This window comes from Emydura macquarii, unplaced genomic scaffold (genome assembly GCF_026122565.2).
Source record: "Emydura macquarii macquarii isolate MOO-44397 ecotype Brisbane River unplaced genomic scaffold, CSIRO-AGI_Emac_v2 contig_75, whole genome shotgun sequence".
Taxonomy (NCBI): domain Eukaryota; kingdom Metazoa; phylum Chordata; order Testudines; family Chelidae; genus Emydura; species Emydura macquarii.
In genome coordinates this window covers 2,084,421-2,100,327 of record NW_027130212.1, presented here as the reverse complement: position 1 = coordinate 2,100,327, position 15,907 = coordinate 2,084,421, and the positions used below count along the sequence as shown (strand labels likewise).

The 15,907-nt window shown below is 38.8% G+C and overlaps 1 protein-coding gene across 1 annotated transcript in view; it reads left to right on the top strand.

Annotated features, from left to right (window-relative positions):
- NCAM2 (neural cell adhesion molecule 2) overlaps window positions 1–15,547 on the top strand; it is a 503,301-nt gene extending 487,754 nt beyond the window's left edge. Inside the window, exons 16-18 of the mRNA XM_067543086.1 lie at window positions 148–352; window positions 4,299–4,418; window positions 14,367–15,547. Of these exons, the coding sequence (XP_067399187.1) occupies window positions 148–352; window positions 4,299–4,418; window positions 14,367–14,478 (437 nt within the window). The 3' untranslated portion in view covers window positions 14,479–15,547. The remainder of the gene's footprint in view (window positions 1–147; window positions 353–4,298; window positions 4,419–14,366) is intronic.
- The last annotated feature ends 360 nt before the right edge of the window (window positions 15,548–15,907 follow it).

Here is a 15,907-nt window from a genome sequence, read left to right as displayed (position 1 = left end):
GTCACCTTGAGTTCAAATTGATTCATTAGTTGGACTGTGTTTCCTTTTTCTTTTTGGTCCAAGATTTCCTTAAATTGTTGGAACAAAAATGGTGTACTCCTATAGACACTTTATTTACAAAATATAATATTTTTCTTTGTTTTTAAGATACCCTCTTTAATGGTCTTGGGCTTGGTGCAGTCATTGGCCTGGGAGTAGCAGCCCTTTTGTTAATCCTTGTTGTGACTGATGTCAGCTGCTTCTTCATTCGGCAATGTGGATTGCTAATGTGCATCACTAGGAGAATTTGTGGGAAAAAAAGTGGCTCCAGTGGAAAGAGTAAAGAACTAGAAGAAGGAAAAGCTGCATACTTGTGAGTATCAATAACACATGTTGGGAAAATGCTTAAAACATAAGAATTGTCTGTAATGTGTATATTACCTTGGTGTTAAGTTTGCAATATGACGAAAGCCTTGCTTCATAAGTTATTTCTTCTACATGGACAATGAATGAATCCTGACGCTATCCTGATGTTTGCACTATAAGGAAACAATAGTGGCATATCAGATGTGTGGTAACTGTTGGCAAATGTTGCCTTTTTTTAAAGGCAACTTCTGTGCATCACTTTAAGGTTCCCTGTTTTGGGTATTTAAACTATTTTGCCACAAGAGGAACAGTGTTCATGAGTCATTAATATGCACAGGAACACCTTTCATTCACGAAGCGCTGGTGATAGAGCTATTGTAGCTACACACACACACACACACACACACACACACACACACCCATCCTGAAGCTCCTAATACAGCGACCTGTGATGCCAAAGTCTGACTTCTACACATCCTCTGAGGCTGATGCCAATGAATAGCACTGAGAAAAGGGTACATTGGCTTGTTCTGAAGTATGGGAAGGAACATTCTCTCTTAAGAAGTAGAACTAATTCTAGAAAGGCTGAACAGCTGCTATCACTGACTTTTGGCATTATGCATTTTGTGGGCATTTAAAAAATATGGAAAGGAAAAAAGATTAGATGTTATAAGAAGGACATAGTGGACCTATAAATTAATAGAAAGTGGGATTTTACAGTAATGGCTACTGCAAATATTTGCTAAAAAATAAAATAAGTGACTAAGAAAAAACAGCATGACTGTTCCCAAGGTGTGGGGGGAAGTCTTATTCATTGGAGGAATATGAAAGATCTGTTCATTTATGTGGAAAGAAATGTCCTTAAATACCGAGCGATCAATAAGATCTATGGAAGTCAACTGTGTAAATCCTGGTCATATAAGTCAAGGTTACTTCATGCACCCAATTTTTACAAGGTTTTCAAAGCATTTGAAGGAGATAATACCTATAACTTACCATCCTTCCATTTTTGAAATGTTTCCCTCCCTTGTATTTTAGATCTGAAAACATTCCTTATCAACCATGTCCACCTGGCATAATTCAGTAGACATATAACAAATTCTACAAGAATACTATCTTTGTGTGGCTTACAATAAGACAGGAATAGCATCACTTTTTCTATCAATAACATCAAATCTTCAGATTCAATAGATTCAACATCTGAAGACAGAACAGAGCTCTTAGGCTCTGATTTAGCAATCCATCCAGAGTTCCAGAGTTAGCTTAGGCTTGGTTAAATGGGGATGGGTTTAAGTATGTGCTTAGGTAATATCCTAAATTAGGATCTTAATGTGCTGATGTTTCAAATCTCACTGATAAGCATTTTAAATCTAACTAGCAAACCCAGATTCATTTTGATCAGTCAAATATCTGACTTACTAATATGCAGCTGCAAGAAAACACAAACCTGACCAGAAAGTATATATAAAAAGGAAATTTCTGCTAGGATTTCTTCAAGACATTTTTCTGGTAGGCATGTTGACTTATTTATTCACATTCCTTTTTCTCTTTGTGATGGTCTTGTGAGATGCAAATCTTATCTTATTGTCCTTTGATCCCAGGAAGAAAGCAGTCCAACAGCCTTATTTCAACACATCATATATAGTGTAATGAAGAACAATTTAAAATGTCTAGACAAACTTGAGCAGCTTCAATTTCCATTAATTTCACATCAGCTAGGTATCTTAAAATAAAACGTTGGATGTTTGGATTTTTTTCAGTGGGGCAGATAGCATTCTCAATTCTTTTTTTTAAACAATATTTGATTTCTGAGAAATGTATTGCCAATAACTATGTTCCATGTGTACTGATTGTAGAAATATAGCACATGAAAAATATACAAGGCCACTAAGGCTATGTCTACACTACAACTTTTGTTGGTATAACGTATGTCCCTCAGGGGTTTGAAAAAACACACCCACGAGTGACATAAATTACACCGACATAAGTGCCGGAGTGGACACTCCTATGTCAGTGTCATAGCTACCGCTGCTCATTGGGAGTGGCTTAATTATGTCAACGGGAGAACTCTCTCCTATCGTCATAGTGGCTACACAAAAGATCTTACAGCAGTATAGCTGAATCAGTACAGCTGTGCCTCTGTAAGCTCTCTAGTGTAGACATGGCCTTACATATAGAAATAAAGTAAGGTGTTTCCTGCAATGATGCAGAAAAAAACCCTAGTGTATATAAATTCTTCCTTTATAAATTATGCATTCTGCTTTCTAATAAAATCATATTTTTCTAGGATTTTGGATATATAAAAATTTTTCTTTGGGAATAAGATTCTAAATATATAGGATGAAATCAGTAGAACTTATAACATCCTTCACCAGTTTCATTATGATCCATAATCTTTCTGCATATTTGAGGTAGGCCTCATTCGAAGGTGTGCCTATATGAAAAGGTTGGCAGTTAGCTAGCTCCTAATTAGCACTCAACTTAAATGTTTCATAAATTGAGCACTTCCAGCTGGTGCCTTCAAAGGTAAATGTTGACTAATTTAAATACGTTGAAAATTGAATGTCATTTTCACAAGTATATGAATACTGGTTAAACATCACTTTTGCAGATAGCAAAGGGCTGTTGAGTGTTATTGTAACACAGACATCCTTAGCTGATCAATATGTTGTGCAGGTTTTCTTTTACTACACTCCCATTACCTGTCTCTCTCTGTAGCCTGCATAGCTGATAGGAGAAAGGACTCTTTCTGAGAATATCTAGCTACTCAGGGTTAGTTAGAGCTCTCCATCCATGTTGCAGATGGATAGGTAAGAGCATTTGTAAAGTCTCAGTATAAGAATTATGCTATATTTTTGGCAACAATATAGAAATATAAGACATGAAGTAAGCTAATACATAGCCCTTGGCATGGGACCCAGGCTAAGTTCAAGGAGCTAGCAACCATGCTGATCTCTGGACGGCAACAGGTCTAGAAATCAGATTGTTAAAGATCAGGGATTGCCCACCTATATTTCAGTTGTCCTGTGTTTTCAGCATTCAAATGATTGAAGTTCTTAGAAACTGATTCAGGATGTGATTTCAAGGAGAGGAAAGGGATGTTTGGGGTTTTTTCTTTCTATTTTGGAAGCTCACATATATTTTGGGCACCCAATGACCTGCCTTCTACGCAAAAAATTGTATTAGTTATTAATTATCATTATTATTTGTATTGTTATAGTGTGCTCCGGCCAGGATTGGGGCCACATTGTGCTGGACACTGTGCAAGCGCATAGTGGGCAACAAACCCTGCCCCAAATTGCTTACAATTCATTGGTTTTATGGGGGAAAAAAATCAGTGGTTTAAGGGTGGGGAGTCTTTTTCTCTTCATAAACATGGGAACTGTGAGATAGAAACAATATATTTCTCAAAACGCTTTAAATGTTTGATGTGAGCTATTTAGGTCCGATGAGTAGGGGCCAGCTTCTCACCTTGCACCAAGCCCTCTTTACAATGCTTCGGCAGTAGAGAGCGGCTCTATAATAGTCCTAGCTTTATATTTATACCCACTTTAAGGCACAATGCCCTGCCAGAGTGTTGTAAAGGGGTCTTAGGGAAAATGACAATCAAGCCCTATGTTTTCCTTGTTGCTTCTGCTGAGGTCAGTAAAGGTCTGTTCCCAGTGAGAAGCTGTCCATTTATGATATACTCGTAATCAAATGCTCTTTTGCAATTATTTGGTATGCATAGATGCTTATAGACCAGATAAGCACCTGCAGCAACAGACTGCTTTGAAGGTTGTAAGAAATCAGGAGCACAACTGTTGAATATGTTCCAGTGTTGTTAATCATTGCTAATTGGTTTTGCTTTGTCTTCAGTGACTTTTTGAAAGGTGGGATCATGGTAATTAATAAAGTGTAAAGTATTCTGATAACATAATGATGGAGGTTAAGACTCTTTTAATAATTTTTAGGAAAGATGGATCAAAAGAGCCAATAGTGGAAATGAGAACAGAGGATGAAAGAATTACCAATCATGAAGACGGGAGCCCAGTAAATGAGCCAAATGAAACAACACCACTCACAGAACCTGAGTATGTAGCCTGGTATTTCAAACAGCTTTTTCAATGACTAGGCGTTGCCTGATTAGAATGAGTAGACTTTCAGCTGTGTGCAAGAAAAAAGGTAGCACTGATAGCATTGTGGGACTGACACAGTGGTGCACTGTTTATCAGGGTATTTTGTTCTAGCTATGCCATCTTAACTACAGGTCAGCTTCAGGAAGGGGCGAGCATCTCCATCCCTTTCCCACCTAACCCACAGCACAACAGAATCTGAAGGTTGTCCAGCCCTTCCCTGCTGCTGCGAGATGGGAGGGGACAATGCCTTTTCACTGTGTCTGGTGCTGAGAGTGGAAAGAAACAGGAGAATCTCTGGCCACATTCCCTTTCCTGTTGCCCAGTGGGGCTAGAGATACACTCCAAATGAATGCTGTCCTCCCCAAGCACCATCCGAATGCTGCTTCTGTGCCCATTGGGAACACAGGACTCCTCTGGTTATCCCCATTGTCCCACCCCACACAGATTCTACAGTTGTGTAACTCTGAGCCCAGCTGCCTGTGCCAGGCCACTTGGTATAGCTGGAGGAACTGTGCTCAGATACAGCTCCTCTGGTGAAGTTGCTTGCTTCCCATCCCTCATCTCTATTGCCGTAAGGTGCATGCTGAAGAGCAGCTGAAGGAGCTTTCCAGGATGGCTACCTCACAGTCTGTAGTTGGTTCAAGAATCAAGGGGATGTCACAGGGTGGCTGGCTCTTGGATGGGGAAATTGCACCTCAGCACACCAGTGCCGAGATCAGCTTACTTCCCCAGACGGATAGCAATAAATGAGGTAATTAAGTCAGGCCAGGGCTACGTATGTAAGGGAAGAAGAGACAGACTTGGGGTAATGCCTATGAAAGGTAGTTTGAGTACAAGCCTGATATTCCAGCTAGGAGTGCTTGGCAGGACAGAAGTCTGGGGAGTTGTAGCTGCCTGAAGAAAAGCATCTGGGGGTGAGTGCTGCAAAGGGTAAGAGTGGCTGCTGCAGGGAGTAAAATTGTCTGTTTGACTATAAGATAGTTCTGGGGATGAGGGCTAGGGACTCCTGATTCCAGGAGAGAGACTGAACCTAGCTCCTGGGAAGAAGATTAATGGGCTCCTAACTCGAGGAGAGTCTGGAGTTTTAGTGACAGCCAGAGGTTGGAGCAGGAAGAAGGTAAAGACAGGCCTTGAATCTTCTCCAGATGCTCAGAGAGCAGAACAAGAGAGTCCCTTAAGGAGGAGGGCATGGCCCAGATGGAGTCTAGGCAGAAGAGACTTTATTTTGAGTTTATTTGAACTCAAATAAAGTAGAACTTCTGTGGGGGAACTTTTGTCTCAAACCTTTTGGATTGTGTGGAGTTCTTTAAGGGGCCCTGCACAGAAAGGGAAGCTGAGGCAGGGCATCGTAGAGCTATGCTTAGTCAGCAGAAGGTGGTCTGGAGGCAATCACCCATTATAGGGGGGCACAGCTATTGGCTCCGAAAGTCTGAATTCCGATAGACACCAGATTCTGTCCTCCATTCTACCTGTTATAGCCAATAGAGCAAATTCAGTGAAATAGCACTGTCGCTATTACCATTTAAAATAATCTCTTCAAGATGTGTGTAGCATGTGCAACTTGCTTTATGGTAGATCACAAATAAGTATGACACTTTTCAAGGTCAGTCCCTGAGTTTTCAGTGTGATGAATATTTCCGATCTTATTTTTTTTCCTTCTCTTGAAAATTGGGTTTACTTATAAAAATGAACTGATATTTAAACAGATGTAATGGCAGTGTAATTACTGGTACTGGGCCTGACATTAGACACTAAGGAAGACAGATCAATTACTAAATAAATTCATTCAGAAAGTAATGGCCTGTGAGTCTCAAATATGGATTTATATTTATGGAAGAAGAGGCTGAGCCATGCTTTTGTGTTCTTAGTAAAGATCTTTTGGCTAATGAGAGCAAAAATCTTTCATTGCTGCAAAGACACCTAAATAGTAAATGATGTGGAGACAGAAAACTGAATATTTCTGTAGAAAATAAAAATAAAACTGAATATTTCTGTAGAAAATAAAATCATTTTTCTAAAGAAAAGCAAGTTGCTATTCAATCCTCATCCTTATTTCTGTAGAAAATAAAAATAAAACTGAATATTTCTGTAGAAAATAAAATCATTTTTCTAAAGAAAAGCAAGTTGCTATTCAATCCTCATCTGTTTCTGAAAATACAAAAAACGCATCTTATTTGTCATCACTTAGAATGGCAAAATGTAAGAGCCTTTACATAATCAGGGAAGAGCTGGTGGGACTGGCTGCCACTGACGTTCGTAGGGAAATGCTTGGGGAGTCTCCTGAAAATTGATGTATGTTCCTTTTTTAAATAACATCTGTCTGAAGATTTCAAGCTTCAGTTAATAGAGCAACTATAAAAAAGAGTGTATATTTTGCATTCAGTTGGATAACTTAACTGATCTATCCAGCAATATTATTTTATTGGTCCACTGCAATACAGATTTAATTTTCTAGGATGATCTTAGATACTTCAGTGAATAGTGCTATAGAAAACCCATAGCTATCTAAATAGTCAGTTTCTACTGGGAACACATTTGTGGAGAATGACTGTTCAGTGAAAAGCTTCCAACAGGAACAACTGCAGCAGAATCTGTCACTGGATAATTTTGAGTTTCTGAATTTTGTTATGGCATAACTGTGCAACTATATAATTGTACTGTAGTCATTTAGTATTACTGTGGTAAGCACTATAGAAATGTTTAAGATATTTCACAATTGATGGAACTTTATCAACAATATGCTGACAGTGTGGAGTAATGTGCAGAGTACACACCCTTACACAAAAAAGTCATATGGGCTCAGTATACTGGGGCGTACTAGCCGTAATAACAGAAGAGCCCAATTGCAGAATGTGCTGAAGATTACAGTGGAAATTGCATGACTAGATTTTTAGGGTCCAGCTGAGCTGCATGCTGCACAAAACATTATATGGGAAGGGGCAAAGGCCGCTTTATGCCCATCTCTGATCTGGGGTTGGTTGAGAGCTAGTTCAGTCTCTGACTCAAGTTAGAGCTGCCTCGCGGATGCCCTAACCGCCTCTGGCTGCAATGACCCCCAATGGGCCATTTTGGTAGCCTGGAATAGCCATAGCAACAAGACACTTTAGATACAGCCGTGTCATCTTATTATTATACCCTACATGAAGGGTGGGGTTTAAGAGAGTGGCAGAGATCCAGATGCACTGTACCAGCCAGCCTGGAAATTGGAGGGAGGAGCACACATTGCAGGAGGGAATAATTTGGAAGGGAAGCCAGAGGTCCATCTGTGTAATATCTCTGTATATCGTTCTCTAAATAAAGAGCTGTTTAGCTGTAGAAACATGGATTGCTTTCATATTGTTACACTGCACATGGTATGTGAAACATGGTGGCAGTCAGTCTAATGAAACCCACGGCAAGTAAGAGAGTGATTGACATGTAAACAGAGCAGCGCTTAGAAATAAAGCTAACAGGCAGCTTGGAGAGACTCAGACCATTTGGGAATGCTGGATTTCCAGACAAAAAAAATTGCATAAGCATGTGGAAGTAGGAATTGTATCTTTATGCAGAGCTGAGCATGGGAGATAAGGATGAGAAATGAAGGTAAAGCTTCTTTACTTTCTTATTGCGAGGGGAGGGGAAGGATAAAAAATAAGTGAGACTGAGGGCTTGGCTATATGGAGAGTACACAGTAAACTGGGGTTTAATCTCCAGCACACTAGATTGTTGCTGCACACTAACTGGCAGTGTTGATTCTGCTGTTGCGAAGTAAAAGTTCCCTACTGCGCTTTAATCTACACTTGTCTCAATATGAGACTCTCAAATTAGGGACCAGATAGATCAGAAACAGAAGTAGATTACATTGCACTAGCGACCTTTCGGTGTGCGGTGCCAGGGTCTACACAGCCAGTTAGTGCATTGTAGACTTGTACCCCAGCTTGCTGTACACGAACTCTCCATCTAGAAGGGCCCATTGCTGCCTGAAACAGCTGATAAAGGTGTCTTGAGTACTATGACTCCAGACAGAATGAAACTGTAGAGAGAAATGTTTTTAGATTACTATTTCTGTTTCTGAGAAGTGAGCTATTGGAGGACTAGAATGCCTGTGAGGAAGCTGGAGGGTGTGTTTTGCAAGGTACAACTTACCTAACACACTCTGCCAAGGTACCATGCTGTACAATGCAGCAGAATTCAAATGATTCAGCACAAAATGGGAATTGAGCACAAAACATCTTCCCCTGAGTTCCCAAAAACCAGTAAGAAAGCACATAATATAAGAATGGCCATAGTGGGTCAGACCAATGGTCCATCTAGCTCAGTATCCTGTCTTCCAACAGTGGCCAATCCCAGATGCTTCAGAGGGAATGAACAGAACAGATAGTCATCAAGTGATCCATCCCGTCGCCCATTTCCAGCTTCTGGCAGAGTCAGTAATAAAGACAGACAAGAGCCTAATAGCAAAGGCAAACAGGCAGGAAGGGATCCATACCTGGCAATGTTGGGCCATTGCAATACACAATCCCAGGGACTAGATAATAGCCAAGCACAGAGATGGTGCGTTGGAGAATCAAGACACTACTTCTTATGAAGCGTAGGCTGCTGCAGCCCAATGGAGGAACAATCACAGTGCACTGAAGCAGTTAAGAGAATGAGAAGCTAAGCAGGCAGCCTGCTACTACAAAGGAGCCAAGGCCCTGAGGGCACTATGCACAGATGAGCAGGTCTGGGTCCAATCTTCAAATAGCCATATAAAGCAATGGCACAAGGCAAAAGTTCAAGCTACAGTGGGACACCACTCATATGAGGTAGCTACAAACTCAGGACAGTAATGGAGACAAAACCGAAGATAACTGCAGAGTGTCAGCAGACAGCCAGCATGTCCAGAGAGACGGGGCCACAGCCAGGACCAGAAGGTCATAGAAGAGCCTCCGCATCAGCTCACTTGATGCAGAAGAGTCACAAGAAATGATGTATATGAATAAAAGGACCAACAGGACTCAGTCCAACAGCATGTAAACAGCATCAGGGTGGAAGCAAGTCCCCTGCCAAGAGCAATAATGCAAATCAGTGGGAGACTTTTGAAAACCAGCCAACTTGAAGGACTATAAAGCCTAACAGGCTGCAATGGACTGGCAGCAAAGTCCCTGTCCCTAGAGTGGGTTCTGTACAAATAACCTCTGGTCCAAGCAAGTCAGAGCATGTTTGTACAAAAACACAACAAAAATTCTTGAAATAAAAAATGTAGCAAAAAATGTGCATGGAATTTGAAGGAAGGGGAGTACAAGTTGCAGAAAGGAACAGTTTGGAGGAGTCACCTGGAAATCAGTCAGTCATAGCTATAATTCTAGCTGCAGTTGCAGTATCTCTGCCTCTTTATTGTGATAACTATTTACAGATTAATTTTACAGGCATGCAGTCCTTTCATGTTATTACCCAGCACAGAGTACATGAAATATGCAGCAGCCCTATGCTTACTGGGTATTTCCTATCCTGGAAGGATCCTCAGGTGGCCAGCTAACAGACTGTCCAACCGCTTTGTGATTGCAAACCAGTACAAAGCAATCATAGTGGAGTCCAGTATAAAAGTGTGTAATGCTAGGCAGTCAGAAGTCTTGTGTCTGGTAACAGAAGATCAGATTACACTCTTCTCTAGGCACAAGTGCAGTGGTTATCAAGGGGGAAAGTATTGCAAATAGAGTTTGAGCTGCACAAAGGAAACAAAATCTTGTCTACTTAAATCATTTTATGGAATAACAAAAGCTAGTTGTTGAAGCCAGAATACTTGGCAGATACGCTTTCTGCTGAATGATCTTAATATAAATATGCAGGGCAAATGCTTCAATATTTTTGACTGGGGAGAGGAGAAATAACATTTAAAAAAAGCTTGTGGGGAGAGTGGGCTGAGAATCACATTCTAAGTTCATTCTGTCTTGCAGCCAAGTTTTTCAAAGATTATAAAGATGTAAATTGTCATCTATAAAAGAAATCCTAACTGAATATTTGCACAGTACTTTGTACATGGTGCGAGGGATAAAAAAGGTTGGAGCATGGTGGCATTGCAGATAATTATATTCTAATGGGATTTGAGACTGAATTTAATATGTGAAATCAGCAGTAAAAACCCAGTTCCACAGTCTTCCATTGATTGAATTTTGGGGTTGTGCCAGGGTTGACTACTCGTCTCTAGCTAATATGGCAGGAAAACCACTTACTTCCACACACAAGCTTATGTCTTTGTGTGTTAGTATTGCCATCAGTCACTTTAAAAGCTTTAAAGTCACAGTATCTGAACAGGTTTGAGATTGAAAATAGATCACATATGACTCTTAGTTCAATTTTGCCCCACCAGGATAAAGACATAAGAATGGCCATACTGGGTCAGACCAATGGTTCATCTATCCCATTATCCTGTCTTCTGACAGTGACCATTGCTAGATGCTTCAGAGGGAATGAACAGAACTGGGTAATTATCGAGTGAAACATCCCCAGTCCCAGCTTAGTCAGAGGCTTAGAGATACCCAGAGCATTAGGTTGTGTCCCTTCCATTGTGGCTAATAGTCATTGATGAACCAAGCCTCCATGAATTTATCTAATTAATTTTTTTAATCCAGTTGTACTTTTGACATTCACAACATCCCCTGGGAATGAGTTCTACAGGTTGACTGTGCATTATGTGAAGAAGTGCTTCCTTTTGTTTGTTTTAAATCTGCCACCTATTAATTTCACAGGGTGACCCTTGGTTCTTGTGTTATGGAAAGGGGTAAATAACTCTTCCTTATTCACTTTCTCCACACCAGTGATGATTTTATTGACTTCTATCATATCCCCCATTAATTGTCTCTTTTCAAAGCTCAGCAGTCCCCATCTATTTAATCTCGCCTTGTATGGAAGCTGTTCCATACTCCTAATCATTTTTGTTGCCCTTCTCTGTAATTTTTTCCAATTCTAATATATCTTTTTCGAGATGGGGTAACCAGAAACTCATGCAGTATTCAAGGTGTGGGAATACCATGGATTTATGTGGTGGGATTTTTATATTTACTGTCTTGTTCTCTATCCCATTTCTAATGGTTCCTAACATTCTGTTAGCTTTTTTGACTGTCAGTGCACATTGAGTGAATGTTTTCAGAAAACTAACCATAATGACTCCAAAATCTATCTTGAGTGATAATAGCTAATTTAGATCCATCATTTTGTAAGTGTAGTTGGGTTTATGTTTTCCAGTTTGCATAACTTTGCCTTTATCAACACTAATTTTTCATCTGCCATTTTTTTGCCCCATCATTCAGTTTTGTGATCCCTTTATAACTCTTCACAGTCAGCTCTGGACTTAACTATCTTGACTAATTTTGTGTCATCTGCAAATGCTGCCACCTCACTGTTGACCCCTATTTCCAGATCATTTATGATTATGTTGAACAGCTCTGGTCCCAGTACAGATCCTTGGGGGACCCGCTATTTACCTCGCTACACTGTGAAAACTGACCATTTATTCCTACTGTTTGTTTCCTGTCTTTTAATCAATTATTGATCCATGAGAGAACGGTCCCTCTTATCCCATGGCTGCTTACTTTGCTTAAGAGCTTTTGGTGAGGGACCTTGTTAAAGGCTTTCTGAAATATTTGAAAATAAACCAGAGCAAAGTTCTCACTAATTCAGAAACAACTAATTACATTTTACAATTGTAGTTACTTTGTTAAAAGTGAAGTGTATTTCATTTTATTTTTGTAATATGAATACAATAACACATGCAACATGACCATTTTGTGTATATTAATAATATTGGAGGAGTTCAACTATAATTTGTCATACCAATGGGTCATTTGTGATGGATGGGTTACAGGCCTGAAATAGTTTGTCTCTCTCTGTAATTCTATCTACTTAGTATTGGTAATACTTAGTGAATTATACAGCTATCGTCTGACCCAAAGTCCAGTGAAGTAAATGAGTCTTTTTATGGCTGTTACTGAGGTAGTATTATATAGTTAACTAAGGCAATTGGAACACTGTTAAAGCAGCCATGTTGGTCTTTTTGTCATCAGTAGGTTGCAAGCCTTGAAAAAGTTAATGATTGCTTTGTACTTTTCAGTCTCAAGTCAATTGGAGTAAAAGGAATAACTAAAGCATTTGAATTTGATTCAGTGAATTCAGATGGGAAAAAATTAATTATAGCAATTACAAATTAACATCTGAAGGTAATTTAGGGCATACAGGCATACACCAAACCAACAACAAAAAAAACATTGCATGCACTTAAATTCAACATTGACAATGTCTTTCTTGTGAGATTTTTGTTTTTTATTAAACTGATTACATTTGGAGTTGTGGATTTTTTTAAATACTTATCCAACCTAAAGAATCAAGTTTAAGATTTTGAGGTCAAGAAGGGATTCTTTAGCTTTCTCAAGTGTTCTCTATTTCCTCCTTTCTCCTTTGTAATCAAAGCCATTCTATAATCTCCTCACACCGGTCTTTAAAAATTTGGATATCTTGTGTTCATTTCTCTACATTCATAGGGTCACAGGAAACTTCCATTTGAAATGCATTGCAATTGTTAGTGACATATTCAAAGTCTGCTACTTGTGCTCAATTATATTCTATTTAATATCTCACCTAATCCATCTAGCTATTGCCCAGTCACTTGCGTGTTGAGGCATTTCCTTTCCTTCAGCTTTGGCTTCTCACAAATTATGTTAGAGTTTCATCTTCAAAGTTACAAATCCCATCCTGGTCTTGTATTTGTTTTCTTTCAGATAGTTTGTGCTGAATGTTTAACCTTTTGATAAGCAGTAATTGTCCTTGTTCACTTCAGCAGTTCTAAATTTCATAAAGCCAGAGATCGGAGGATTAGTTTGTCTTTATTGATATTAGATACTGTGATTACAGGGTTTTCCTAAGAGATTGTTCAAACAGGCTTTGAACATTAACTTGCCCCAAGGAGCAATGCAAGCAAAACAACTGTTTACTGAAGAATTTAGTAATTTTCTTGAATAAAGTCAGATATCTAGTGTTCTCCAGTTTAAAATATTCTTTAATTCAGAACCATGATTAACAACCAATATGCTTGGTAATCTTTATTACAGTAATATTTTGGGTAAATCACATGCATTTTTGACAGCTAGTCACTGGCAGTAGGAGAAGCTACTATTTCCAAGACCACTCAAGATGAGATTGTTCTATTGTCTTTTCTGTAGATTAAGAAAGGAATTTCAAAATTGTTTAGCATTGTCCTAATTCTTAAGCCATTGGAATCAGTAGCTAAACAATTCCAATGCATTGTTAAGTCAGCAGTGAGTGCTTTGGAAAATCCCAATTCTAAAGGTCTGCCCCTGTTCTGCAAAGCACTTAAGCATGAATTTAGGTCCCATTAAGCCTGTGGTTAGGTACTTTGTTGGTGTTTCCTTCCACTTTCTGAAACTTCCTAAATAAACTCTTTGTGTGGCATATCTTTTTATGCTTGTTCTCTTCTTGCAACGGGTGAAATCTTGACTCTACTGAAGTTAATGCAAATTTTGCCATTGACTTCAATGGGCCAGGATTTCACTCTGGATGTAAGGGCATATAAGAGTTCTATATACATGAAAAAAGGAATAGTCTTAGAAGCACACAATTTATTTCTGAATCTTTCTTTGGATTAATGAGGAATATATTATTCCATTGATAGTATGGGACCAGATTGTTACCTGTTTCATGCTACCACACGGGGAAGTAACAGTGCACAAGGCACTCTTTCATCCACCTGCACTGGCTACCTGCATTGCAGTGACTTGCAGGGAGCAGCCCCACAATTTAGCTCTTAGACCCTTTATATGAATGGATATTGCATGTGTATTTTCTTCTTAAAAAAACAGTTTGGTGCTTATAATATAAGCAATGTGCATTATTTTAGGTAAACAGTGTTGTGCTTTCTCTCATTTCTCACAGGAAACTTCCACTAAAAGAAGAAAATGGGAAAGAAGCTTTAAATCCAGAAACTATAGAAATCAAAGTTTCTAATGATATCATCCCATCAAAAGAAGATGATAGCAAAGCATAAAAAGGTGACTACAGCTGTCTGAAAAAAGCATTTGGATTGGAGTAACCCTGTGACCAAAACTCTACAGCTGACCTTAATTTCTTGGGCAACTTATGCTTGGAATAGTTAGTACACATGTACATATGATCAAACTACTACTGTCTACAGTACCTCTCTATTTTGTTTTGTTAATGTTTTAGTATGTAGTCCTGGCTGACCACAGTCCCTTGGTATCAAATTTGAAACTGCAGAAAAAGTACTGTAATGTATTATATTACAAAAGTGATCTATTTATAAAAACACTTTTACCAAGCTACCCCCGGCCACAAACAATACAACAAATAGCTCCACATCCTACAATGCAAGCTAAACACACGAAAGAAAGTGCCATATACTCTTGTATTTGTTTCCATTGGTAATAGAGCAAAAGGTTTAGGTTGCCTTTAAAAGAGGAAGGGGAAAAAAATCAATCTCACTATGAAACTTGAGACAGAAGGCTGGCAAAGGTTGAGTCACCATCTCGGCTGTGTTTGTCATTTGACACAAAATAGAAAGACTGACTACTAGATAGTGACAAACCTGCACATTGGTTCTTAAATATAGTACAACATTAATAAATATGATGTACAGATTTAAAGCAAAAATGGTTGAATATTTTGCAGAAAAAAATTGGCCTAGTCAGAACTATATGAGTGTTTGACCCTGAAAGGCTACTGGATTTTCAGATATTCTGTATTAATGTTTGGGAGACCATGTGTGAACTAAAATGTGGAAACATGTTTTTTGTGTGAAAAGAAAACTGATTTATGATAATAGCTTTTGGCTTCAAATGAAATCTTACAATAAACATGAGCTCAAATTAGTTGCCTCCATGTACTTATAAATATATATCATTCCTTCTTACTTTTAACCACCTAGTCATGGAATAAAGTGTTGCATTTCACTATAACAAACAAGTTGTTCACCTCAACCTAGTCGGCATGTTGTTAAACAGTTGTCTTTAAGGCAGCACTTGTTTTGTAGCTTAGAAATAATAATTGCATATCCTTTGTATTTTGTAAAACACATCAAGAAAGGAGGAAGAGAGATCTTTGACTAAATGGTTAAGAACATTTTAAAATTATTAAATTTGCAGTATCTAGTAGTTGGCTACATATTTTTCTGCTGTACAGTCTCCAAAACAATCACTTTTACTTATGCTGGTCACGGTAGCTATAAGCTATTATGATGTTCAGACTATCTACTTCCTTTGGTGAAAAATTAATTCTCCTTCATTGATGATTGATTTTACATTACTACTGATTGGAGGAATGACATTTTGTGCCCAGTCCAGGCCTCAGTATCCATCACCTTTCATACTAATCAAGACCTGACTTCAGAAGAGGCAGACATAGTCAGCAAACGACCACTTACTAAAATATTTACTCTGATGGGGCAAGCTGTGGAGCAT